Raw genomic sequence first — 26,286 nt, forward strand, 5'->3', positions numbered from 1 at the left:
TGGCTGCACCCTCGTGCCGTCACTGCGGGGCAGAGCACGGGCAGCCCCTGTGACTGTCACCGCCCCACTGACCGGCGGACACGGGCACAGCACGAGGCAGATTCCATTAAAAACTTGTCCTTTATTAGTCTGTTGGCAGCGATTCCCTCTGCTTAGGGCGTCCCACCCAGTTATATCAAAGTGAGTAACATGAAGGGGGCCTGGGGGGGGGGGGCCGCGGGCCGGCAGTGTCCCCGCGGTGTCCCCCAACACCGGGACCCCCTTCTTTCCCTCCCTCCTTCCCTCCCTCCCCCCACCCCTGAGTGCCCCTCGTGCTCAGCCCGGCCCCCCCCCGGGGTCAGCCACCCCTCGGGGGGAGCACCGGGGCCGGGTTGGTGTGGGGGTCCCAGGCCCCCCCCCCCCGCAAGGAGCGATAGCACCAAGGGGGATGGCTGCTCCCCGCAGTTTATTCCGCGCTCCCTGCTGGGGATGGGGGGGGGGGGGAGGTTCCAGGGGTGGGGGGCGGCCCCTGACGCTGCCGTGGGGTCCCTGCCGGGAGCGTGGGGCCGGGGGGGGGTCTCAGCTCGGTGGGGATTTACATTCTGGACCATGCAGTAGCACCAAAGTTCATGAGGTCATCGGTGACGGTGGGCGGTTACTTCCGCTTCCTCCCGCAGTATTTCCCTTGTGCGCAGCCAACTCCACCTGGGGATGGAGGGGGGACAGTGTTCAGCCCCCCCCCACGTGCCCCATAAAGGTTCTCGGAGGAGGGGTGGGGGGATGCCGGGCAGCGCTCACCTCTAAAGCCCAGGGCACCCAGGGCTCCTCCGTAGGTCTTGGGGGGCTTCCCTGTGGGGACAAGGCAGAGCAGTGAGTGGGGTGGGGACAAACGCCCTGTGGAGGTGAGGGGACCCCCAACCCAACGTCCCCATGGCCCCATGTGTGTGACCAGGGTGCACTCACCGCCAAATCCCAACTGGCCGCCAACCCCACCTGCAAGCAAGCACAACCCCATCAGCATCGGGATGCTCTGCCCTGTGCCCCACAGCCCAGCTCTGCCCCGCTCCCCCATGCCCCACGTGCTGCGTGTCCCCATGGGCACAGCAAAGGGCAGGGGAAGGTACCTGGAAATATCGGTGACACACCAAAACCGGGAACTCCAGCCCCTGGGGGGGGAAAAGCATCAGCAGTGACAAGCAGTGACAGCCCTGCATGGCCGCAGTGTCCCCAGCCTACAGCTGGCTGCGAGCTGCCCCGAGAGCCACGTCCCCACCATGGCTGCCCACCCAGTGCGCCCGCTAAGCAGCGGCATGGAGACAGTGAGCACAGCAGTGCAGGCAGCGACACGCTCCCACCTCAGCCCCCAGCCCCAGCGCTCACTGGGCTGCAGCCCCCCAGCACCAAAACCTGTGCGAAGGGAGAGCCCCGGTGAGGGTGAAGGCGTGGGGGTATCAGCAGGGTGCAGCCAGGGCCGTCCCTGCTCCTTACCTGGCTTAGGAGGTTTTCCAGCAGCTCCTGGATACAAGAGCCCTACATCAGAGAGGGGCATCAGCACAGCCCCCACACTGAGCCCAGAGGGTTCCCAGGTGTCTCACACATTGCAGACACTGCTGTACTGTTCCCTGTCTCCATTGCCCAGACCATACTGGGGCTGTGGCCATCCCCACCCTGTTGTACCCCAGGGCACAGATAGGGCATGGTGACAGTGCAGGATGGGGACTTGGGGACCATGTGCCACTGTCCTTCCCTGCTCCCCAAAACCCAGCCTTACAGGTCACAGCTGGGAGGGGACAGTGTGGCTCTTCATCCCCAAAATGCCATTTCCTTTTTAGCCCTTCCATCCCTGGCACCCCACACCAAGCCCACCAGCACCACTCACCAGCACCAAGGCCACCAGCACCAAGGCCACCAACTCCGAGGCCACCAACTCCGAGGCCACCTGTGATGGAGAGTCCAGGTGAGCACCCACAGGTGCCCATGGGGATGAACAGTGAGGCTATGGGGGCTGCACTCAGAGAAGCCTGTGGTGGGCTTCAGACCAGGGTGGGAAGTCCAACCCACCCCTCACCCAGCCCCACAGCAGCCCTCACCTTCCCTGTGCAGCCCCATACAACAGAGAAGCACCCAACCCCTGCATCACCTACCTGGGATGCCACCAACCCCTGGGACCCCAGCCCCGGGCACACCTGCAGGAGAGAGACAGTGAGACCACAAAGAAGTGACCCCAGGGGGGTGGCCCTGACCCCTGGGCTACTCTGCCAGGGCATGCAGGGATGTGGAGCAATGCCATCACCCCAATATCAACAGGATGCCCAAAGGGGAGCAGGCTGGGGACTGGTGACCATGCTACGTACCGAATTTGGGAGGCTTAGCACCAGGCTGCACCCCAACCTGGGGGATACCTGCAAAGCAAAGCAAGGGCACTGCAGTTAGGACAGGAATCCCATTCCCATCACACACAGCTGGATGTGTGATGCCCTCACCTGCCCCAGGAAGAACACCGGCACCGGGCACCCCTACGCCTGGCACCAAGCCGGGGACACCGCCAACACCAGGTGTCACTCCTGGCACACCGGGAGCACCGGGCACAGCACCAGGCACAGCACCGGGCACAGCACCGGGCACAGCACCGGGCACAGCACCGGGAACAGCACCGGGCACTCCTCCAACACCAGCACCTGCAGGGAAAGGGGCTGAGGACACAGCCTGGGGCTGCATGGAGCCGGGGCAGTGCCTGTGCCAGCACCGCTCAGCCACGTGGAGATGTGCCCAGCTCACCATATTTGGCTGCCTTAGCTGCTGCTTTTGCGGCTGCTGCTGGACCTCCAACACCTGGAACAGCGAGACAAGGGGCAGTGTCAGGGTCCTGCCTAGCAATGCTGGGTAAAGCTCATCCCTTTCATCTTGGCCACCCACAGATGGCTTCAAGCTGATGGAGGCCACCAGGATGCTCCTCACACCCACTCTGCACCAGACCTGTCCCCAGACCAGCTGAGATACCACCACAACCTGCCTCACCTGGGACACCTCCAATGCCGGGGGCCAGGCCACCTACACCAGGAGCAAGGCCACCTACACCAGGAGCAAGGCCACCTACACCAGGAGCAAGGCCTCCCACGCCAGGTGCCAGGCCACCTACGCCGGGAGCCAAGCCACCTACACCGGGAGCCAAGCCACCTGCTCCTGCAAGAAAAGGGAGAGAATGGTTGGGGTCCAGCTCAGGGAGAAAGATGGTGAATAAAAGAGGGGAATGGCAGGCTGGGATGACTGTACAGATAGAGGGGTTGGGTGGATGGGTGGTGGGATGGAGGTATGGATGAATAGTGGAATGCATGGATGGATGGATTGGTGGGTGAAGCTATGGGTGACTGAATGGATGGTTCATGGATGGGTAGGTAGGTGAATGAATGAGTGGTGGTGTGGATGGGTGTGTAGAAGGGAGACAGATGAACAAATGTATGAGAAATGTATGGATGATGAACCTAGGAGCCTCCATGCAGGCCAGCTCTATGGAGAGCATTCCCTGACACAGCCAGGATCTCATCCCATGCACAGCCCTACAGAAAGCTCATCCCTCACCCTGACCCACAGGGACCCCATGCAGTGCCTAGCCTTGGCCCAGATCAGGGAAGCAGCCTGGGGTGGGGAGGTGGTAGGAGGCAGGATCTGTGGGATAACAGCAGAGCAAGCCCATCTTACCATACTTAGCAGCTTTGGCAGCTGCTTTGGCAGCAGCAGCTGGGCCAGCTCCTAGGGGAAAGGGAGAGCATGAGGGGCAGTGAAGGCTTGAGGTGGCCATGCCAGCATCTATCAGCCAGCACCACCTCAGACATTCCCAAGTAGCCTTTAGAGAACATCTCACCAGGAACCAGACCAGGAACACCAGCTCCAGGAACACCAACTCCAGGAACACCGACCCCAGGCACTCCAACTCCTGGTACTCCAACTCCAGGCACTCCAACTCCAGGTACTCCAACTCCAGGTACTCCAACTCCAGGCACTCCAACCCCAGGCACTCCACCAGGCACACCAACCCCAGGTACACGTCCTGCTCCTGCAGAGAGGTTCATGAATACATCCAAGCCCCTGACCTGGCCATTTGTAAGCGTCCTTCCTTTCATCCATCCCTTCCCTCCATCCATCCCACATCCATCTATCCCAACATCCACCCCTTCATCAATCCCTCCATCCCACCATCCATCCATTGCCCCATCCCTCCATCCATCCTGGAGCGAAGGATGAAGATCTCACCAAATGCGGCTGCTTTTGCTGCAGCCTTTGCTGCTGCCGCAGCTGCTGGGCCACCCACTGCAGGAAAAGAAAAGAGGGTGTCAGGGGGACAGGTGAAGATGGCACCGTGTTGTCCCTTCATGCCAGCCCATCTGCTCACCTCCAACACCAGGTACCACCCCAGGAACGCCAGCCACACCAGGCACACCGGGCACACCACCTACACCAGGAACACCTCCAATGCCAACGCCGGGAACACCAGCACCAGGAACGCCGACACCAGGTACACCAACACCAGGAACACCAACACCAGGAACACCGGCTCCTGCAGGCAGCAAGAGAGAACAAGCTGGGTATGCTAAGAGGTGGGATGTGGAGGTAGGGCTGCTCTCACCATCATGGCCCCCTGCCTCATCCCAGCAGCTGCTTGGGACACACGCCTGGTCCGGGGTCCCCCAAGAGCTAGTCACCAGCAAAGGGGGCTCCAGATGATGCTTACCATGGGGAGATGGAGCCTTGCAGCCAAATGGCATGGAGACATGGCTGGTGGCCCCCAATATTCACCTGGAAGGGCTGGGGGCTCTGGACACTGGTCAGACTGGGAACTGCCCAGAGCAGCCACAGCCTTGACCCTCATTCGTGCCACAGGGATGAGTGCCAGGTCACTTCTTGTGATAGGGACGAGTGCTGGAGGAGCTGTCTGCATGGGACACTGCAGATGCCCCAGGACAATGAGGTGGTTGGGGGGCTCTTTGAGTGGTGCAGTGCTTACCGTACTTAGCTGCCTTGGCTGCTGCTGCTGCTCCTGCTGGTGTCCCAACTCCTGGGGACAAGAGAGAGGGACCTTGAGCCACCTGCCCTGCACTGACTGCAGCGGGGACAGTGCTCATGGGGACAGTCATGAGGACAGTCACCTGCCACCCCGGGGACACCTCCGACACCGGGGACACCTCCGACACCGGGCACCAAGCCGGGCACACCGCCGACACCAGGCACAAGACCTGGGACACCACCAACCCCGGGCAGCACCCCTGCACCTGCAGGGAAGAAGAGCAGTCAGAGCGCACCAAAGTGCTGCTGGGGGTCACGGTGTCCTCAAGTGGCACGAGATGGCACAGGGCTACAGATAACACAAGCAAAGCTGGAAGCTGGAGTGGGCACAGAGCTCCCAGATCGGGTGCCCCGTGCACACCTCCTGGGGCTGCACCGTGGGCCAAGGGTGGATGAGCTCCCCCTAGCACTGCTGGCACAGGCACAGGATGCAGGAAGAAGATGCTCGCCAGCTGCTGTGCTGCTCTGCAAGCGCTGTGATGCTCACGCAGCAGTGTGCACGATGCAGCGGCCCCACAGCATGCACACACCCGGGCAAGGGATTCCCAGCTCCTCAACCCTACAGCCCACGTGGCCACTTAGGGGTTGGTGGCAGCTGGCGGGACCCCGAGGTCCCCCAAGGACGAGCTCATCAATCCCAGCTGCTGCCGGGGCTGACGCATTTCCTCTGGATGCTCCAATGAGCGCAGGGTTTGCTGCTGTGAAACCCAGTGCCTCTGCCAAGGAGGGGAGCAGAGAGCTGCAGATCTCAGCCCATCCCTCTGCTGACAGACTGCAATCCCTGCAGGCACCAGGAGCTGTGAGTGCCTCCATGCAGGGATGTGGGGTGGGAGAGCATCCCAAAAGCAAAGCGCCCCACAAAGCCACGCCAGCAGGGCTCAGGAGCAGGGACTCACCATAGGCTCCTGCCTTCGCCGCTGCCTTCGCTGCAGCTGCTGCTGCTGCTGGGCCTCCCACTGCCAGAGCAGTAGGAGAGAGTCAGGAGTGTAGGATATGGGGATGTGGGGATGTGGGCCTCGTGCCCCGGGGCAGAGCCCAGCCTCACCTCCAGCTCCTGGCACAACGCCGACACCGGGCACCACGCCGCCCACCCCTGGGATGCCGCCTGCCCCGGGCAGGACACCAGCTCCTGAAGGAAGAATGGGGCATCAGCTCAGAGATGGGGAAGTAGCAGACCCCCAAGAATGGGAGGGGGCACAGCCTCCCCAGTAGGGCTGTGGGTCCTCTGTGTGCCCACGGATGGAGGCTCACCATATTTAGCTGCTGCTTTTGCTGCTGCCGCCTGCGCTCCAACACCTGGGGAGGGACAGGATACGATGCTGAGGAGATGAGGATATCCCCAGCACAGCCCTCCCTTCTCCTTAGGGAGATGGCACAGCTCTGTCCCCTCTCTGGCTACTGTGGGACCACCAGGCAGTGCCAAGAATCCTGCCCAAGCACCAATGATGCCAAGGAAGTGCCAGCTCCCCATGCCACAGTCTATGCCCCTGCACCCCCCAGAGCAGCCAAGGTGGGGACCATACCTGTCCCAGTGGGGTACCCAGCCTTCCCAGCTAGAACCCCTGCTCCTATCCCGCCTGGTCCAAGACCTGCAAGCACAAAGAGAAAGCCCAGCAAGGTCAGGAGCTGGATGCTGGGGCAGGGGTGTGGCAGAAACAGCTCGAGCCCCATAGCTGAGGACACGCTGGGGACACAGGGTCTGCGAGGAGCTACAACTATAGAGCTATGAGTGCTCCTCACAGGGCAGCTTACCATTGACGAAGGGCAATCTATAGCCACCTGGAGAGGAGAGAAGGCACTGGTTAGCACCCGGCTGCCAGTGGCCGTGCCTGCTCTGCCTCGCAGTGTGGCCCCTCTTTGCCTGCCAGCCAGCAAGCCCTCAGCACTGGGGCTCCTTCCCAGCCAACTCTTCTCTGGGATGCAACCCCACATCATGATGGGGTTCCCAGAGGTCCTCCTCTCCAAAAGTGAGCCCCGTGCTGAGGGCTGTGGTGCATGGAGCTGGTTTCCAACATGAACATGTCTTTGCTGGAGCCTCCCGTGACCCCACATGAGCAGCAATCCCCCGAGAGCCCCGCGGCGAGAGCCGTACCCGGCCGGCCGCGCCAGGCTGCAGCGCACAGCTTTAATTGGAATCAGGGCTTGGGAGCTGAAACGTGACCTCACTGGGAGGTCGGCGAGAAGGGACAGGGGGATTACGAGAAGGAACATCACGGCCGGGGATACAGCTCCTTGCGAAAGAGCAGAGTCCCATTGCAAGTGACAGCACGGGGACTCCCGATGCACAACGTGGCAGTGGCCACAGTCCAAGGAATGGTGACAAAGTGGCATCCAGGGCTGCACACCATGGCAGCCTGATCCTCTGCTGGCACCACGGGCTGGACCATCACCCACAGACAGGATGAAACAGCATCCCCTCCCACAACCAACATGTGGGCTCCAGATTTCCCCCATCCGTTTGCTGTTCCCACTGGCTGCCACGCGATGCTCAGAGCGCTCTGCAGGCGGTGGCCATGAGCAGGGTCCCTGCGGGCACCCAGCAGCTGCATCATCCTGCTCACCAGGTGACACATGAAGGTGGCACCAAGGGCCCAAACCTTTGAGTCTCTGGGTGTTTCTCTGGGTTCTCGGTGCCTCAGCACCCATCCTGTGACAGCACATGGATGGATACCAGTGTCATCAGTGCTAACAGAGCAGCGCTTCTGGCACGGAAAGCCATTTTCCCAGACCTGAGGCCACCTCAATGCAGTTCCCATCCCTGTGACATCAATGAGGACCCCGTTTTCAGCCACAGATCAGCCTGCACCTCCAGCAAATGAGGGCCCTGGGGCCCCCTCCTGCTCCAGGACAGCTCAGTTGCTGGCTGGGGCACCTGGAACAATGCACCCTAAAAGGAAACTTTCCTCCGAAAATGCTGTTTTCAGTGCTGTCTCCTTGCCCCTCCTGTCCTGCACCCACTGGTTCCTGCACACAGCACAAGGGACATGAAGACATATCACACATCTCAGCAGCCCCTGATGAACTGCTTTGCTTCAACCAAGAGCCACACACTGCTGGAGAGCGACAAGCCAGGATGCACCCAGCACCCAAAAACACCAAGAAACACCATCCTACCACACAACCTGCAAGAGGTGGCACCGCACAGCAGCCACAAGAGAGGGATGGGGATATGGCAGCCACTTGCTGCTGTGGGGCTCACTGCTTGCAGCCAGGCACAGCAGCTCCCCAGAAAGTGGGTCAGCCCCGTCTGGGCCGTGGGCCACTGGTGGGGCCGCCGGGACGTGGCCAGGTGCCTGCAGCAGGAACCCCATGAAAGGCCGTCTGGGGCCGGGCGGCCAGACGGCATCCGATCTGTGCGGGGCCGGGTCGCCCTAACGAGCAGAACGAGCCTCTGCGGGAGGAAGCAGCAGCTGGCCAAGTATTTCTGCCGTGGGCCCTGCCGGGGGAAGCTGCCAGGGCTGGCGGCCGTTGTGGGGAGGGATGCGCCCCAGGGGGGGCTGCACCCCAGGAGAATGCCCAGGGACCTGCGTGCTCCTGCACCCCAGGGATGTGGGACCCCACTGGGCTCTGGCTCCCATCCACGGCCTGGGTGTCACCGGGGTGCTGCTGGCACCTCCAGGCAGGCAGTGCCCCCCTGTCCCCACCACTGCCACCCCACTGCTGTTCCTGCATGGGATGGGTGGGTCTGGCACCCGGTGCAGGGATGGGTGATAGATGGCACTGGGGCAGCGCAGGTTGGGAGAGGGGGGTGCTGAGCACCCCTGGGCTGGGACTGAGCATCATCTCTGCGGGCAGTGAGGAGGGAGCCCTGCCTCTGTCCCCACTGCCATCCTGCTGGTGGTGGCCTTGGCGAGGGGTCCCCAATGGGGGACACACAGCCTGGGTGAGCGTCTGGTGAGCAGCCCCTGGCCCCCAGGAGCCACAGGAAGCAGAAGGTCCCTGGATGGATGCTCCCAGGAGCTGCGGAGCACTGTGGGGTGGCCCAGCCCAGCATTTGTCCCAGGGCCACCCAGGGCCACCGCGGCTCAGCCCGGGGCAGCGGGGACGGCGGCTCGTCCCCCTGGCCCCCACCCGCATCCCTGGTGGCTGTGGCCGCTTACCTGGGAGCTTGGGAGCTTTGATGGGATACCCCAGAGGGACACCGGGCTGCTGGCCTCCAAAGCCTCCCAGTCCTGCAAAGCCAACAGCAGACGCTCACCTGGAGCCCGCGCCCAGGCTGCCACCAGACCTTGCAGAGCGGGGTGCCCGTGGCACCCTGGGTCCCCGGCCACGTCTTGGGAAGCCCCTGAGGCACCTTCTGTGGTGATGGAGAAACTTAAGAAGGAAGAAAAGAACTGAAGGGAGAGAGGAGGCACTCACCAGGGATTCCTGCGAAGGCTCCTGCTCCTGGGGAGAAACAAATACACAGCCTTGAGTTGTGGGGCTCCCAGCAAGCCCACAGGGCTCAGCTGTGGGCAGTAGAAAGGCTGGCATGGGGACAGCTCCAGTAGGGTGGGGGGTGAGCCCTGGACCTGATGTATGAGTGGGAGCAGGGACATACCTGGACCTTTTGCCTTGACCCCGGTGCCGGTAGGAACGCCGGGCAGCACGCCTACACCGGGGAAGCGGATACCTGGGGTGGAGCAGAGGGGACAGTGAGCACCCTGCGGCTTCATGGTACCCAGAGCCGTGACCCCTCCTGCCTGATAATGCCCAGAGATGGGAGAAAAACCCTCTGGACTTGCCCTGAGCCACCTGCACCTAGCACCCCAGGTTTAGGATCACAGAATCATTCAGGTTGGAGAGACCACCAAGACCATCCAGTGCAACCACCAGCCATCACCATGACTCCACTAAACCACATCATTCCATGTGACATCTGCACTTCTGAAATCATGGCACCTTCCCTGGGCTGCACTGAGCCCCTCAGTGCCCAGCACCAGAATGACAGGAAGGGACACAAACTCCACTCATGGCACATCTCTGTTCCAGCCCCATGGCACCGGGGGGGAGGTGGCTCCTGCCCCTTCAGCCACCACCCTGTCCAGCCATCCAAGGCTCCATTTCTGCCCATCAGTGGTTGGGATCTGTTTTTATTACAGTTGTTTGTTTTTTTCCTTTTCCCTTTTACAACTGTCTTTTATTATAACTCATGCCATTTTCAGACACGGAAAGACATTCCTGACCAACGACATGTTTCCCATTCCCACTTCCCCAGTGCTGAAATATCTTGTTTTCACAAGTTTTCCTCCCCTGATTGCTTTGTGGTGTGTGTCCCCCTCCACTCCTCCTGCCCCCAGAATTGGATCAGGGAGTTGCTCAATGGTTAGGGTGCTGCAGTGAGATGGAAATCCCTTTAGAGGCTGGAGTGCTGCTGTGGGATGGGGACTTTCTTGAAGGTGAGGGTGCTGCTCTTGGTTGGGTCCCCTTGAAGTCTGGGCTGCTGCTGTGGCATAGGGACATCCAGGCAGAGTTACTGCTATTGGATGAGAACCCCCCTCAAATGAAAGTGTGTTCCCATGGGATGGGGACCTGCTCAGTGATCATGGATGGGACCCAGCTCACCTGCTCCAGGGAGCACGCCACCACCTGGGAAAGCTCCGGGGATGCCAGCACCTGTGGGACAGGAGAAAGGCAGCACTGAGCACCTGTGTGGAGGCACTGCCCCCTGCCCACTGCCCCATATGGGCCATGCACCTACCTGGCACTTTGGGGGGCTTCCCCGCTGCGCCAACCCCGGGCTGCACTGCACCTGCAGGAGCAGAAAGCCCTGAACACCCATACAGTGCTCCCATGGGCTCATTGTGTGGGAATGGGGCATTTCCTACCTGGAACACCAAGGCCTCCAGGAACACCGAGGCCTCCAGGAACACCAACTCCACCCACACCTCCAAGGCCACCAATTCCACCCACGCCACCAAGACCAGCACCTGGGGATGCAGGGATAATGAGGGCACAGGGTGAGATGTCACCTTTAGGCTACAGATACCAAAGGAAGGGATGACAGCAGAGACACCCCAAGGCAGCACAGGGCTGAGCAGGTGAGTTCCAGAGCCCTAAGGATGCCCAAGTCCAGAGGTCCCCCCCAGCCTCCCCACACAGACAGACCCGGTACTCACCAGCTTTTGCTGCAGCCTTAAGAGCGGCTGCAGATGCAGCACCTGGGAAGGCTGCCCCGGGGAAGGCTCCCAAACCTGCTCCCAAACCTCCGACCCCAGCACCTGCAAGCAATGGTTTGGTCTTAGCACCCATTTCTATGAGCACCCACCCAGCCCTGCAGCACCTGAGTGCAGCAGGAGGAGTGGGGTGAGCCAGGGAGCAGGAAGGTGTCTGTACCCCAGGGCTGCAGCAGAGGCGAGGGGCAGTGAGCTGGCATTAGGCACAGCGAGGCAGCGTTAGGTGACATCTGCATGGGGACAGCTCTGCGGTGCCAGCCTGGCTCGTGTCCTGTGCTTTGTCATCCCACGTCCCCCCAGACACCTCCTGTCACTGCCTGGGGCCACCCAGCTTAACCCCACAAGAGGAAATGGCCATGGGGGTCACCCTGCTGTCAGTTCACAGTGGACAAGCCCTATGGCCAAGGGGAAAGGCCACCCACTGTCCCTGGGGAGGATCTCTGTGTTGGGGACGATCCTGGTTCGTGCTCACCTGGTTGCAGGCCAAGAGGGCCGAGTCCCCCGAGGCCACTGACCCCTGGAAAGAGAATTGGGCTGAGGGGCACTGCACAGGGACTGGGAAGGGGCTGGGCTGCAGCAATGCTTTCCCATCCCTCTTCCACGCTGCTCTGGCACCTGGGCCACTCTATGGGGTTCCCTGCCATCACCCTGGCAGTTGCTCCCTGCACAGAGCAGGTACGTGGATGTCACAGCAAATAGGGATGTGCGTGGGATGGGTTCCCCCAGGGCCAACAGGAGGACCCTACTTGCATCATCCCAGCCGGATGCATCAGTCCATGGATCCCAGCCCACCATGCCCCATAGACAGCCACAGGGGGATGGGGACAGGACATGGACTGTGGCACTGTGTGCCCACCCGATGGTCACTGCCACCCCTTCCTGCCCCACCCATCCCCCACCCACCGGGCCACGAGGGGACGGAGCCGAAATGTTTATGGCTGAGGAATGAGTCCCTCCGGCTCTGGCCAGCGCTGCCTTCCAACATCTGGGGCTAATCAGCGCTCGCTCCCTCCAGGCGCGAATTCCACTGCCTTTGGCTCACGGTGCGGACACCGCTCCGGCTGGGGCTTCGCGGCTGCGCCGCGTTTGGTTTTAATTACGCCAAAATAAAGGGCCTTGTTTTTCTTTCCACAAGCTGAAATCTGAGTAAACGGAGGTTGCAGGCCCCCGCCTGGGGCTGGCGCTCCCGCGGCGCAGAGAGGGGACGGGGCAGGCAGCACAACCCGCCCCAGGCACTGAGCTCCACATCCCACAGAGCATCCCCTGCGCACACAGTGGGCATCTCCATCAGCACCCTGCCGCCACTCCCCACCACTCATCCCCTCCTCTTTGGGCAGATGAGCCCCAGCTGAAGCTGTTGGGCTATGGGACTGCTGAGGACATCTGGGATATGGGAACAATTGGAGAGAAAGTGGCAGCGCTGAAGCCAGGGACAAGGGCGAAGGCACGCAGAGACATTGTGGTTATTGAGAGCCTGGTGAGCGGAAAGCACTGGCGGGTGTCAGGGAGCATCCCATCCCCATGGCCTCCTCCTGCAGCCTGGCTGCTGGTGCAGTCAATGAGAGATGGAGGGAAGGTTCGTACCTGGTTTGAGAGGTTTTCCTCCAGCCCCGAGCCCTGGGGGAGATGATGGAGAGCAGTCAGGTGCAGCATCCCCTGCAGCATGTCCCCTTCCAGCATGGATACACCATGCTGCCATGCCACCCCCTCCCCATCCCAGGCAAGGGTCCCCAGCACTTACCTGCTCCCAAACCTGCTCCCAAACCTCCGACCCCAGCACCTGTGAGCAACAGCACAGTTTCAGCACCCACCTCTGCAAGCTCCCACCCAGTCCCACACTCATGCTGTGGGCCTGAGGTCCCCAAGGCTGCATGTAGCCAGAGCACTGAGGATGGGCTGTGACCCAGGACCTTCTCACAGTGGAGCTGGTGGAGGTGCCACATGTGGGCAGGTGGCCCCAGTAGAAGCTTGACACAGCCTCCTACCCACACCAGGAGGGCTGCAGCCACACAGAGCTGGATGCCCCATGTCCCCTGCTCCTGCTCTGCTGGTCTCACAGGTGTCCTGGATGCCGCCCCAAGGACCTGCCCCATCCCCACGGTACCCCAAACTGCCCAGCTCCCCTTACCTGGAAAAAAGCCTCCTCCTGGGACTCCCCCTCCCGGGATAGCACCAGGGACCCCTGAAAGAGGAGCGAATCTGGTTAGAACCCCCACAGGGATCTGTGCAGGACTGGGATGGGGGCACTCCCTCGAGCAGGGTGAGCTCCCTGCCTGTCCTTTGCACATCTCCATGCTCCAGAGCCATGGTGGTGGTAGGGTCTGCTGTTGTCCCAGGACCAGCTGTGGGTGTCAGCAGGATAATGAGCAGGCTGGGATCCAGCTCTGCCTCCCCAAATCTCTCCCCAGACTCCAAAACCCAGTCCCACCCAATCTGCATCCCTCTGCCCATCCCTGCAAAGTGGAGAAGCTCCTCAGCCCCTCTGCACTTGAGAGCAGCTGGACTGGGGCTCCCAGGTGGTGTCTGAGTGCCTTTAGGATGGGTGCACCTCCCCCTGCAGAGCAGATGGATGCTTCCTGCTGCATTACATCAATGTGTGGGGTGCAGCATGGCAGGGATTTCACTCAGCAGGGATGGTTGGGATACAGGAACACAGTGCAGGGGTGCTCTGCTCCTGGCAAGACTTTCCGATCATGAACAGCTTGTAAAGGGATTTGCAGTGTGGTGGGCATCCACACTTGCATCCTGCCACCCTATGGGGCACCAGAGATGGAGTGTCATCCTCTCCATACTGGGATGCACACACATATGTCAGGTGGCAGACAGGGTGCACACACAGCTGAAGGACAAGTGTCTGCACACACATGGAAGATGCACACCCCTGTGCACACACACACCGGGGGACATAGACCCAGCAGTGCCCTCTGGCTGATGTGTTCCAGCAATGCCCCACAGCAGATTTGGCACCACACATCCCCAAAGCAGCCCGGGGCACAAACCCAGCTGTGTTGCAGCTGATGTCCCAGGGAGCAGCGCTGTCTCCCCGTCCCCGCTGACCTCCCAGCCCAGCCCATCCCAGCCCAGCGGGGCGGCAGCCGGCCAGCGCTTACGGAGCGGCTCCTTTTCCTGGCACATTCCCCCGCCTGCCCTCCCTCATCCTCCCCACCCCCACCAGCTTGGAAAAACAAATCCCAGCTCCTCGCCTGTTTCCAAACATACACACATCCCTCGTCCTCCCCACCCGTCCTGCTGGGCAGCTGCGTGGGACACCCCTGCGGTGTCCCCAGGGCTCAGCCCTCTGTGGGCAGGGTGGCATCTTTTGCTGGGGGAATGCTGTGCATGGGGACACCCAGGTCCATGGGGAAGGTGGGAGGAGGTGGCTCTGTGCCCTTTGAGTCCCATAAGGATCTGGGGGATGCTGTGCAGAGGCTCTTGGTGCCTGTCCCGGCTCCATACAATCCCAGTGTTTTGGAGGATTAAAAGGGGAGGTGCTGGTGTCCATGCCCAGGTTAGGAGGTGGATGGGGACCTCCTGCCTTGGCACCAGCCAACCTGGCTGCACAGAGTTTGCTCAGGGCATCACAGAAGGCTGCTTCCCATGTGCTGCTGAGCAGGGCCAGCTGTGACACCAACCAGCCCCATGCCCTGTTCTGCTGCACCACAGCCATGCCATAAGGCAGCAGCAGCAGCTCCCTGCGGCTGTGTCTCCATGCTTGTCACAGACCTCACAGCCCCATCCGCAGCCTCACAGCAGGGAAGCAGGCACTGCCTGTATTCTGGTCCTAGCACCAAGGATCCTCCTTTGCTCCCTGCATCCTTTGGCACATTGGAGGCAAAGAATCTGAGTTACAGGGACTGGTGGGACCCTGTGCTATCTGTCCTGCTCAGAGCCTGCTGGGGGTGGAGGAGAAATGCTCACCGGTCCCTTTCCCCCCACCCCGGTCTGGGGCTGTGAGACAGGAGAGCTCAAAGCACAGCTCCAGCTGCAGGGGTTTGCTCATGGAGGTGCTTCAGAATCTGATGTGGAGCCTTGTTTATAGGAGCTGGACTTCTCTTCCGCAGCTCTGTGCTGTTTGGTCCCTGCATTAGCAGCACAATCCCGTTATCTGCACTATTTTCTGACTGCTCTTTCTGTTACCAGCCCCATTTCTGTTTGTCAGCCATTCCCGTTAGTCACACAGCTCCCACTACCTGCACACTTACTGGCAGATCCCTTCCCGAGCAAGAAACGCAGATGTTTTCTGTACTCAGCAGCTCATTTCCCCTCGCATCCAAGAGCCGCCTGAGGACCATGACACGCTGGGGGCACACAGCCCTGCTCAGCCCCTCGCCACATGTTGGGGCAGCCAACCCCGCTCCTCTGCAGCCCCCCCCCGGCCCCTTCCCACAGCCGGCTCAGCGCCCGACCGCTGCAGACGTTTCCCTCTCACTGTTTGCTTTTTTGGAAGAATGGGTTTTGGAAACATGCTGTTTCCAGGCAACTTTGAAGCCGTGCCGCGTCCCGAGCCCACTGGTAGCAGCTCAGGAGGAAGAGAGGAGAGGAAGGCTGTCACCACAGCCAGGCTCCTATCTGGACCCCAGAGCCCCAGCTTTCAGCTCTGAGTGTCTGCAGACAGGCTGCACAGGTGCTCTGGGCTGAGCTGTGTAACCTCAGAGGGTCTCTATGGTGTCAGGGTGTGGGGGGGAGAGGAGGCAGGATGCCAGCACATCCATTGCCTGCATTTCTGTGCCCACTTCTGAACCCTGAGCCCACAGGGTTGGGATGCCCGTGTCCCTCTGTCCTCTTTGGGGTGTCATTTGAGGGGAAGCACTGGAGTATGGGTGCCCCCCTTCATACACTTCCCTTTTTACAGCAGCTTTCCCATACAGTAGCCCAGATTCATCCATGGGGCACTGCATGCCACCATGGTTCCCAGAACAACCCAGCTCCCTGGGGCTGATGCTGAGCCACCACTGGAGGATCCCGTTTGCCACCAGCTCAGCCCCTCGCTGGGTCAGCACTCCAATGGGCTTCCCCACAGTGCTGGGACAGTCTGAGCAAAGGGCACTGCCCCCATCTCCATGCCCCCCTGTCCCTGGCATCTCTAAAATGCCCCTTCTGTGCCCAGACTGGCACTTCACTGTGTGCCATGGGAGGCAGCCCTGCAACCCTTCCAGGTGGGTGCATCCTGACAACCCACCGGAGCCTTTGGCTGTGCCGTTATCCCAGCTCTATCCCCAGGGGCTCACAGAGCACAGTGCCAAGCAGCAGGGACTGCTGCAGGGACAATGGTCATTCCTCCATAGGGAAATGTTCCCCAGTGTCACCATCAGCACAGGGACTCCTCAAGGAGCTGCTCCTAGACCAGCCAACACCCCAGGACAGTATGCCATGGGCTGGAGCAGGGCCAGCAGATCCAACTGCTCACACACCACTGTGGGATTTCACTCTGGGGCCAAAGCTGCCAACTGCATGAGAGCTGGCGAGCAAAGCAACCAGGGTGAAGGGAGCCAGCACGGAGCATCCCTGCCAGGCACAGGGAGTGGCCAGCACTGAGCTGCAGCCCGGCTGGGAAGGCTGCTTGGCCCCAGGCTGCAGCTCTCCAGGATCAGGCAGAGCAGCAGTTATGCAGGTGCCTGGCACAGGAGTGACATTATGTGCACGGCTGGGGACAAGCAGCCTGCGACAGTGCAGGGAGCTGCAGGGCATCAGTGCAAGGAGCTGCTGGCTGCAGACTGCGGCCCTGAGGACTCTGCCCTGGGCAGGGGTGGCACTGCCCATGGGGTCCTGCCCTGTCCCTGAGCAGCACCATGTGATGGCTCCTGCACTGTCCCCATCACCACCACTGACGGTGCCCCATACAGCCAGACAGTGGTGCCCCATACAGCCAGACGGGCACCGTTCCCCTTCACCCCAGGCCCTCTGGAGGAAGCTGTCCCATTCTGCAGTCCCCACTTTCACCCACTTTTCCCATTGTGAGCAGCCCTAACTCTGCACTCACAGTGGCCCCAGATCACAGTCACGCACCTGCTGTGGGATCCCACAGTGGGATGCTCTGCCTTGGTACCCAGTGCCTTTTGCCCCCTGCCCGTGTGCACATGTGCATGCACTATGTGGTGTCACACAGCCCCAGAGGCTGATGCTGCCAACCCAGGGGCTGGATGGCACCAGGGGGACTCACAGTGACCACGACACCGGTGACACCAGCAAAAGGCTTTTCCACGGCCACACACTGTGCACACACGCAGCCCCCAGCTCACACCGAGATCACACCAGGGAGCCACGGGTGCCAGCCCCCAGCCCTTGGCACTTTCAGTCACCCCACGATGCACATCCCCAGCACCTGGGCACGATGTGGTACCTCGGAGCCATCCCCCAAAAAGCGCCCCGTGGTGCTGCTCCCTGGGACCCCACACACGGGGAGGTGGCACCCAGCTGAGCTGCTCCTGCCACCCCGGGTGTCCAGAGCGGGGCAGGGGCTGCCCTCCCCCGGGACACGAAGCCCTCGGCCGGGGCTGGACGCAGGGTCCCGGCAGAGCCGCTTCAGGCGCAGGGGATGGAGCCCTTTCATTCCTTACCTCCTTGCTGAGAAGCCGGGAGGATGGAGAAGAGGAGGAGGACTCCGGGGAGGAGGGGTGCAGCTGCCTGCCTTGCCATCTCTTGAAGCAATGCCCCCGTGCTCTCGCAGTCAGTGTGTTTTATCCCAGAGCTGCTTAATTGTTGCTTCCAAGGATGTGAGGGGAAGGGGGGGCGTGGGGGTTGGAAGGAGGGAGGGGAAAACGAGTGAGAGAAGGGGGGAGAGAGGCACAGGACACTACGTCATGACGAAAGGGCAAACACTCAGCCCTCTCCAGGCTATTGGGCTGCATTGCTTTTTTTCTTTTCTTTTTTTTTTTTGGTCTGTGTGTGTGTGTGTTTGTGTGTCTGTGTGTGTAATTTCTCTCCCTCGCCGCTCTCTCTCCAATTCTGGCTCGGCGCTGCCAAAAGTGCAGGGGGAGCTGCCAAGGAAGGCGGCCTGCGGCGGGCGGGGGGTGAGGGGAGCGGGCGGAGGGGAGCACAGAGCCCAAAGAGAGGGGGTGGCAGTGGGGGTGTCACACCTCGGGGGGCAGCGGGCCAGAGGGACAGGGGGCTGCCAGGCAAAAGGAAGGGCTGGAGGCGCAGCTTGGGTGTCAAGCGAGGGAGGGAGACGTGAGGGATTGGGGTGTCTCGGGGGGGTCTGGCTGCAAACCCCGCAGTGGGGAGCTGGGATTCTCTTAGTTCTCTCCTCGTGTGGTTCGTCCCCTGAGCCCCAACACCTGCCCGCTGCCGTGGTGCTACTCCTGGGCTGGGGACAGACAGGGACAGCTTCCCCAAGGGATCCCGGCACAGCGCGGTCAGGGGTGGGGGGACACGGGGAGACGGGAGACCCGCGGGATGGGACACGGGGAGATGGGCTGAGCCGCCCCGCGTTGTCACCGCCGCCGCCACCCGCCGAGCCCCGCGTGGCCATTAGGTGGCAGGCGTGGGGTGTCGGGCGGGGGGAAGGAGTCGGGAACCGCATGGGAGGTTCAGCCGTCGGCAGCGGGGGGAGCGCGGCCTAGCGTGACCGTTACGGTGCAAAACTGCGCCCCCGATGTCAGCCCGAGGAGCCCCCAGCCCGGGCTGGGTCACCCGAGGAGCCGCGCAGCAGCCAACGCGGCTTTGCAGATGTGTCCGTGTTGCATCCACCCGCACCGACGTGCAAGGTTTTGTGCTGCCCCGGAGTGACACTGGGAGCAGAGGGACACAAAGACGAAGGTCTTTGAGGCAGCGTGGCTGTGGGCATGCAGAGCACAGCAGCGCCGGTTGGGGATGCATCCTCAGTGCGTGTGTCTGCAAAACATGCAAGGAAAGGGGCCGGGATCGTGGCCACGCTGGGAACCAGAATTGGGGCAGCTGGACGTCCCCAGCAGCTTCCACCCTTGCCAGTGAAACGGCTCTCGTTTTTGAAAGCGTGTTTTGTACCTCGAAAGAATAGACACGGGACACGCTTTCCCCGCCCCTGGCACTAGCGCCGGAGTCGTGGATCCAAACCCTTCGCAATTGGGCCACGACGGAGCCAAGCCGTTCTCGAAAGAGCTGGGAGCCTTTGCGAAGTGTCGGGGAAAAGCTGTGAGATTCGGCCCGTGCTGGGAAGACGCGGTTCTGGGTACGCGCTGATGAGCAAAGGGGAAGGCAGAGAGCAAGGGACCCGAGTGGAAAAGACTCAGTTTGTTGCGTAGGGATCCACAGCCCTGGGTCTCACGGCTTCCCCAAGCAGCCTTGCCCCGCTGTGCGCACACACACACCTACACCCTGCGCTGTCCCCGGGGTAGCAGCGGCAGCCAAACACCGCAGTAAACACACCTTTGCCATAGATACGGAGCAGCCCCGCACCTGCCCCGCCGGGAGCCGCATCCGGCTCCGAGCGCTGTTTGTGGCGTTGTCCTGGGAAACGGCGCTCGCTGCGAGACACCGAGGGGTGGGACACGGCTTTACGGGAGCACGGCGGATGCATAGCTCAAAGGAAAGCTATGTGCGAAGGGCAGGTCGTGGGCACGCAGGGGAAGGGGCCCCCGAGGTGTCCGACCCCGGCGCTGACCGATGTACGACCGATGCTGCGAACCCTGCGCGGATGGGGATCTGCCCCTCCTGGGTCTGACGTTTTCCCCCATCTGAGCCTGCGTTGCCTCGAGTGGTGCCTGTCGCAGCTGTGGGGAGGCTGAGGGCTGTGCTCGGCCCTGCCTGGCATCGTGTAGGCTGAAACGTTCGCTCCACTTGCCCATCCCTCTGCTAAGCAAATGCCTCGTGTTCATCTGCTGCTTATCTCCCAGGCAGTGCAGTCTTCATCTATAGCAGGAAGGGACAGGGCAGCCAACTCTGCCCATTTCCAAGCATCCTCATGTTTTCCTGCCTTGCTTCACTAGCTTTTAATTGATAGCCAATGGGTTTTCACCTCCACCTGCATCTGAAACTCAGCCCTCTGTAGGTCTGCCTGCTGCAGCATCCCAGAGGAGCACACCTCAAGTCATGGGGCAAGGGGGGGCAGGCTGTGAGGATGAATGGGGCTGTGGAATACCTGGGAATCAAACCGATGCCGCTTAGTCTTTATTTTGAGGAAGCAAAATATTTGGTCTTGTCAAGTTCTTCATTCAGAGCCATGCAGGAGCTCAGTGGCCCTTGAATAAAGCTGTGTATTGAGTCCAATATCTTTCCTGCTCTCCTTGCACTGACACACAGTTGTGTTGTTGGGAGTTGCACAGCTCTGGGACATGAGCAGTCGGGTTGGTGGGGTCTCCATCCTTGGCCATGTCCAACACTTGCCTGGCTGGAACAGCCTGGCCTGGCTCTGGCACTCTCCCTGCTCACACAGGGGCTGGGCTGGAGACCTTCAGACATCCCTCCCAACCTTAAATCCTTCCATGATTTATATTGAATTCTCTTTGGTATTTGTATAGTTCTGGGAAGCCTTCAGTGATGTATCATTGAACTGCTCTAATCTGAATCAGGCCAAGGAGGGATTTAGTGGTCCTGGCTCCATATATCTCATTCACATCGTCCTTCTCAAGGACAGTGAAACATCTGCTGCCAATAGGTAACTCCAGGCCACGGCGCTCGCCCGGTGGTGAGCAGGGCGCGTTGGGTCGGACCTTTGCTGAGCTGCTTTCATCCTTCCTCGCTCTGCTGTGAGCTTTCCAAGCTCTGATTAAGAGGTACCATTGCTGCGAGGCGTGCTGTGCCTGGGTGGATGTAGCTTTCAGCACTAAACACAGTGTTTACTGGAAGGCTCCGCCGTTCTTCTCGCATGGGTCTGATTCCCTGCCAGATGTCAGCTCTGACCCCCAGCAGTTTCGGCAGCAGAGCCGCCTAAAAATTGGAAGATTGTTTTGTATTCTTGCAAGGAAAAAAAAGAAGAAAAGAGGCATGTTTATTGTGGAGATAGATAGTGCTTTTTCCTGCTTTCCTACTCTGAATTGGCCAAGGCGTGTTAACAGAGATTCGCCTTCAATCGGCCTTTGTGCAGAGAGCGAGGCTGGAAAATCTCAGCCCAGGAGGAGAGAACTGAAGTGAGTTGTGGGCAACTGAGTGCGGGGATGTAAGCAGTAACACTCAGCCAGCACATGAACTTTGGACACTGCTCCGCTCCGGTTTGTGTCTGCAGCACTGAGGGGCCCAAAGGAAAAGGCGGTGGAGAGCCATTATCTCGCAGCCAGATCCTTGTGGTGTTGAGGGGAAACATATAGCAGGGCTGGGCCGCTGCCTCCTCCCTGCACGCCCTGCAGATGCCAGTCGACGTCTCCCAGAGCGCTGATAATCCCAAGCGTGAGTCAGAGCCCAAGAATCACGAGCAGAGCTTCAAATTAAGTCTCATATTTAAAGAAAAAAAAAAAATGAAGGAAAAAGGAAGAAAAGCACGTACGGGGTACGGTCCCTCATGTTCTGCTTTTTAGGCTGGAAGGTTTGTGCCTGCAGCTCTTCCATGCACCCAGAAGGGCTTAGCGTTTTCCTTGCAGCAGAGTGAAAGCTGAGTCTGCCCCAGCCCTGTGACTGCAGATGGGGAATAGCACAAGAGGAGCGATGCGCTCGCTGGTGCCGGTGAGGCCATGGGTGCAGAGCTGTCCTTGCCAAAAGAGCACCCTTGTAGAGAACAGCAGCTCCCTATGAGGTCCCCGGGATGTGTCCTGTCCCATTCCGTGGTCACCTGAGCCTGGAAGGGACCTGCTGAGACACAAAGGCATGCTGAGCTGAGTGCCCTGTGCCAAAGTTCCCAGCAAGGACTGGAGCTGTTCTGGCAGCAAGTAGAAAAGGGAGTGAGGGGCATTGATAACACAGTGAGGAACCTGGAGAAGTGGTGGAGGTCACAGACCTGTGGTCCCATGCGATGCTCTGCAGGTAGAGGGGAGCAGGGATGGGCTGAGATGGTGCAAGGAGAGATGGATGAGCCAGCAGCCCACTGATGTGACCTGCATGAGGAAGGTCTGGCCAGCACTGTGGGTTGGAGTGTCTGGGGCAGCGTAAGTATCATCAGTACAGGAAAAATTGAGGGGACCAAGGAAAGTGAAGGAGTCTGGTGCTGAAATCAGGGAGGAGACAGAGAAATTAGAGCTCCACAGAGGGAACAGAAGAGAGAGATGGGGTGCCCAGTGCTTCAGAGCAGTGACCATGGAGGAGATGCCAGCACCTGGGGGTGGGTGACACCAAGTGGGCCCAGCATGAGTGGGTCTGGGGCTGGAAATACAGGGCTGGGAGCAGCACAGAGGAGGTTTGGGGACCTGAGCTGGTGGCACTGGGGGCACCTTGCCCAGCTGCCTCCTCCAAGCCCCATCACGGCTCTTGCCTTCCCTTGGGCTCTCTGTCTGTCAGGGTCAGGTCTCCTCTATAGGAGACTCCAGACCTGGGGGATCCCTGCAGCTCATCTGTTTGGAGGAGCAAGCCCCGAAACTCAGCCCCCGGGGGGAGCACTGGGGCGGGCCCAGCCGCTAGCCCTGCAGTCTGGCAGTGAGCTGCAGCACAACGCAGCCCTGGCCCGCCACCAGCGCACGCTGTTTCCTCCCAGCAGGCTGGCCAACAGGAGTCAGATGAGGACACAGAGGAACTGGGAGTGCAGTGAGACCTTCTGGAAGAGGGGGACATTGGGGGCATGGAGCTGGGACCCCCCCCCACAAGCAGGGTGCAGCTGGAGGGGCTGAGGCTGGTGGTCCTGCTTCTTGCCTCCGCCTTCAGTGCTTGGTCCATCCCCAAGGCCCCTGATGTTCGAGGCACTTGTGTAAGCTCAGGAGTTCCTTTCTGTCAAATAAAAACATCCCATTTCTATCACAGCATCCCCTGTGCACTTGATCACATCCATCTCTGCATCTGTTTCCCTTCTAGCAGCCCTCAGGTCCCTTACACCCAGCAATGTGACATCTGCTGTCAGTGTCTCATTTACTCCTAGGAGCAACATCAGCATGTAGACCCACAGTATGAGTACCCCAGCATCATCCACCTGCTAAAACCAGGGCAGTTTGCCTCGAGGACATGCATGGATGAAACTCTTTAATCCACCTCTTCCCCACCAGCAGACCCTATCGCCTACAGCACGGCATCAGTTTAACAACGCTAATTAAGAATTAAGATGTCATTTGTAGACAGCATGTGGCTAATATTTCAAACTAATGAACGCCTTTTTTCAGCTGCAGAATTTTGTCTCTGAGTGAAGAGGCTCCAAGCAATGTATATAGACACATATAAATATATATAAGCAATTTTTCACATTACAAGGTGAAATCTTTGGATTTTTCTCTCCTGCAGGGAACTGTGGTGCACATCATGGTTGAACACATACAGCAGAGTCAGCCATGGTGCTTCAGAGTGTTTCCCTCATGGGTTGAATATTTTACAGTTGGGTTTTGATTTTGGGGATAGTAAACACTGGGAGAACTGGGGGTGTGCTCTGCCCTGCCTGCATGGCTCCAGGTGTGTGTGTGTATGCATGCAAAGCCTTGCACAAAGAAATGATAATACAGCAAAGCAGCCACACTGCAGGCTTCCACGGGAGCTGCTGCATGAGAGCATCCACTGTATGTCTGAACATCATGTTTGTCAGGTTTGGGGTGGAATCCCTTCTTGTTTTGCCCCAGGAGCTGTGGTCCAAGCTGCTCCAGCTGCATGGTGCCCCTGGTGCAGCATTTCCCCTTGGGGGAGGGGGCTGTGCTGACATCACCCCCTGCCATCTCAGCTTTAACTGCTTTTCCTCACTGCGCTTCACAACTCAGCACTCTCGAGTTAATTAGAGAACCATATGCCCCTTTCTCACACATCATAAAAGCTTGTGTTTAAAGCCAGGTGATAAAAGGGAGAATTAGTCTGGGTCATTGCAAGGCTCTGATCTCAGCTCCGCTCGGTGCTGCCTCTCTCTTCTGGACGGCTCTTAGACCAGGTGGAAACGATGTTGGAGTCCAGCTGAGCTCGCTCTGCTGCCAGCTTGAGCGACTCCCAAGAATTTCACAGCTCTCTCCCAGGCACGCTTTGTTCCCTGACACCCTCCTGCATTCTGCTGGTCACTGTTGCTCTCTCCCAGCTCCCCCCTGCTCAGGGTGCTGAGATTCCTTCTCCTAAATAAAGCACAGGATCTTGTTTGTGGGCTGTGGTCTGCTCTGTTGCAAGGTTTGGGGATGGCCAGGAGGGCAGAAGGTCCATCCCTTCTCCAGGACTCTGGGTGCATCCCCACGAGGGATATCCCATTATGCTCAGTGAGGATGTGGGAGCATGGGCCACATGGATACCATGTCCAACCACTCTTGTGCCCACTGTTGGATACATCCAGAGATCTCCCTTTTCCTCCCTTCTGACCAGAAGGTACATTTCTCTCCCATTCTACTGTGCAAGGCAGAATAACATGCCAGATGTTTTATGTTAAAAGTTCCCTTTTTCTCTCTTCCACTTTCTTTAAATCCTTGCACGAGTCTGAGCCAGGGAGGTGAGGACCCTGTCTGCTCTGGTGAGGACCGCCTAATATGATCAGATCCCTTTCGGCACAAAGCATATCCAGGCTGCTGTGAGCCCAAAAATTGGACATGAGATGAAAGAGTGCGGTCCTGGGCAAGGAGCCATGGGGGTTGAGTGTGTCTGATGAGCAGGAGAGCTCTGCTGCAGATGAAGACCCCGCAGCATCCTACAAACAACCGTGGCTGCCCCAGGAAGCCCAGAGTCATGGAGAATCATCAATGCCACAGGGCTCCGTGGCCCAAGGATGTTACCAGAGATGCTTTTTAGAATACACCCTTCTGGTTGTGCCTGCTGCTCCCCAAGGAAATGTGTGTGCTAGCCCACTGTACCAGGCTGAATGGCAGGGCCACCTTGGCTGGGTGGTCCCATTGAGCAATGCAGGATGGGGAGAGGAACAACCATGAACTAGGGATCAGGACTCGGTGGAAGGAGATCATCCTGGGAAGAGTGGCTGAGGAGAGCTAAAGTCATGGAACTACAGAAGGTCTGAGGTTGGAAAGGATCTCCTGCTCAGGCAGGGTTACTTCAAGCAGGATGCTCACAGGTAGCTTCCATTGGACCCTGCCCACAGCTTGGACCATGCCTGAGTCCTATTGCCAAGATAGAGTCATACAATCATCCCGGTTGGAAAAGACCTTCAGATCATCAAGCCCAACCACCAGCCTGACCTACCCAGTCCCATCACTACACCATGTCTGTTAGTGCCAAGTTCACATTTCTCTTAAGCACCTCCAGGGATGGAGACTCCACCACCTCCCCAGGCAGCCCCTTCTAATGCTTGATCACCCTCTCTATGAAGAAATTCTTCGTTATGTCCAACCTAGATCTCCTGATAGAAATTTCTCAGTCCCCATGGCCAAGAGTGTCCTCCATCCCCCAGCAGAGCAGAGGAGGCCTAGGGAGAGCTGTACATTGTGTCCCTGCCTCTCCAGGCACCCGCGGTGCTCCTTGGCTCCAGGACAGCCCTGGCGTGCTCTGCAAGCCCCATATCCCCAGGGCCTCACTGCAGAGAGGGCAAGAAGCTGGTCTGTGAGAAGTGAGCCCAGGGTTATTTTTGCTGTTCTTGAGCATTGCCTTGTGTTCTTGTTTCCCTGTGCTATGTTTAGATAACTTTGCAGGACTTTCTCCTGCTCCCAAACCATTTTTTTTTGTTGCAAGATGGAAGTCTGACAAAAGAGCAGAAAAAATCAAAGGCAAGTTCCTGGGGCCATTCAGACAGCACAAGAGGATGATGAAGTTGGGATCCCCTGGGCTTAGCTTGAGCCTCTTGGTGAATCTGTGTGGATGACCTTTGTCTCACACACTGCATCTCCAGGACTTGGGGCATCCAATCATGTTCTGGTGGATGGAGCTCTTTAGGAGGACAGAGGCACCATGGAATTCCCTGTCCTCACACACCCTTGAGAGATCAGAGTAGCACAGGGTACATCTGTCCAAATTCCCCTCACAGGGTGGTCCAGGAGAGTCCAGGTCTGACCCTGAACATGATTACAGCTTCTGCAACACTTTTCTTGCTCTCGTTGACTGCTGAGGCCTGGGAACATGGGGTCATTTCTCAGGGAGACAAGTGTTAAGTGTTCCCCTTCTCTGTCCCTGGCAGCCAACACTCATCTCAGCAGTGCCTAAG

General features: G+C 59.5%; 1 protein-coding gene across 1 annotated transcript; it reads right to left on the reverse strand.

Annotated features, from left to right (window-relative positions):
• Positions 1 to 101: 101 nt before the first annotated feature.
• On the reverse strand, positions 102 to 17,939 carry LOC107322692 (elastin). The gene is made up of 34 exons (XM_085521794.1): positions 17,753 to 17,939; positions 13,324 to 13,377; positions 12,937 to 12,975; positions 12,780 to 12,812; positions 11,668 to 11,712; positions 11,139 to 11,240; positions 10,848 to 10,949; positions 10,721 to 10,771; positions 10,585 to 10,635; positions 9,581 to 9,652; positions 9,400 to 9,426; positions 9,141 to 9,212; positions 6,793 to 6,819; positions 6,564 to 6,629; positions 6,292 to 6,336; positions 6,086 to 6,169; positions 5,937 to 5,996; positions 5,124 to 5,246; positions 4,982 to 5,032; positions 4,370 to 4,534; positions 4,231 to 4,287; positions 3,842 to 4,033; positions 3,679 to 3,729; positions 2,998 to 3,162; positions 2,758 to 2,811; positions 2,463 to 2,657; positions 2,334 to 2,381; positions 2,124 to 2,165; positions 1,859 to 1,918; positions 1,468 to 1,494; positions 1,104 to 1,145; positions 943 to 972; positions 778 to 828; positions 102 to 684 (listed from the first exon to the last, which is right to left on the reverse strand). The coding sequence occupies exons 1-34, from the start codon at positions 17,829 to 17,831 to the stop codon at positions 635 to 637; spliced, it is 2,412 nt and encodes an 803-aa protein (XP_085377920.1). The 5' UTR covers positions 17,832 to 17,939; the 3' UTR covers positions 102 to 634.
• Between the last annotated feature and the right edge of the window lie 8,347 nt (positions 17,940 to 26,286).

Source organism: Coturnix japonica, chromosome 22, assembly GCF_054131305.1.
Source record: "Coturnix japonica strain WE chromosome 22, WE-NBRP24, whole genome shotgun sequence".
Taxonomy (NCBI): domain Eukaryota; kingdom Metazoa; phylum Chordata; class Aves; order Galliformes; family Phasianidae; genus Coturnix; species Coturnix japonica.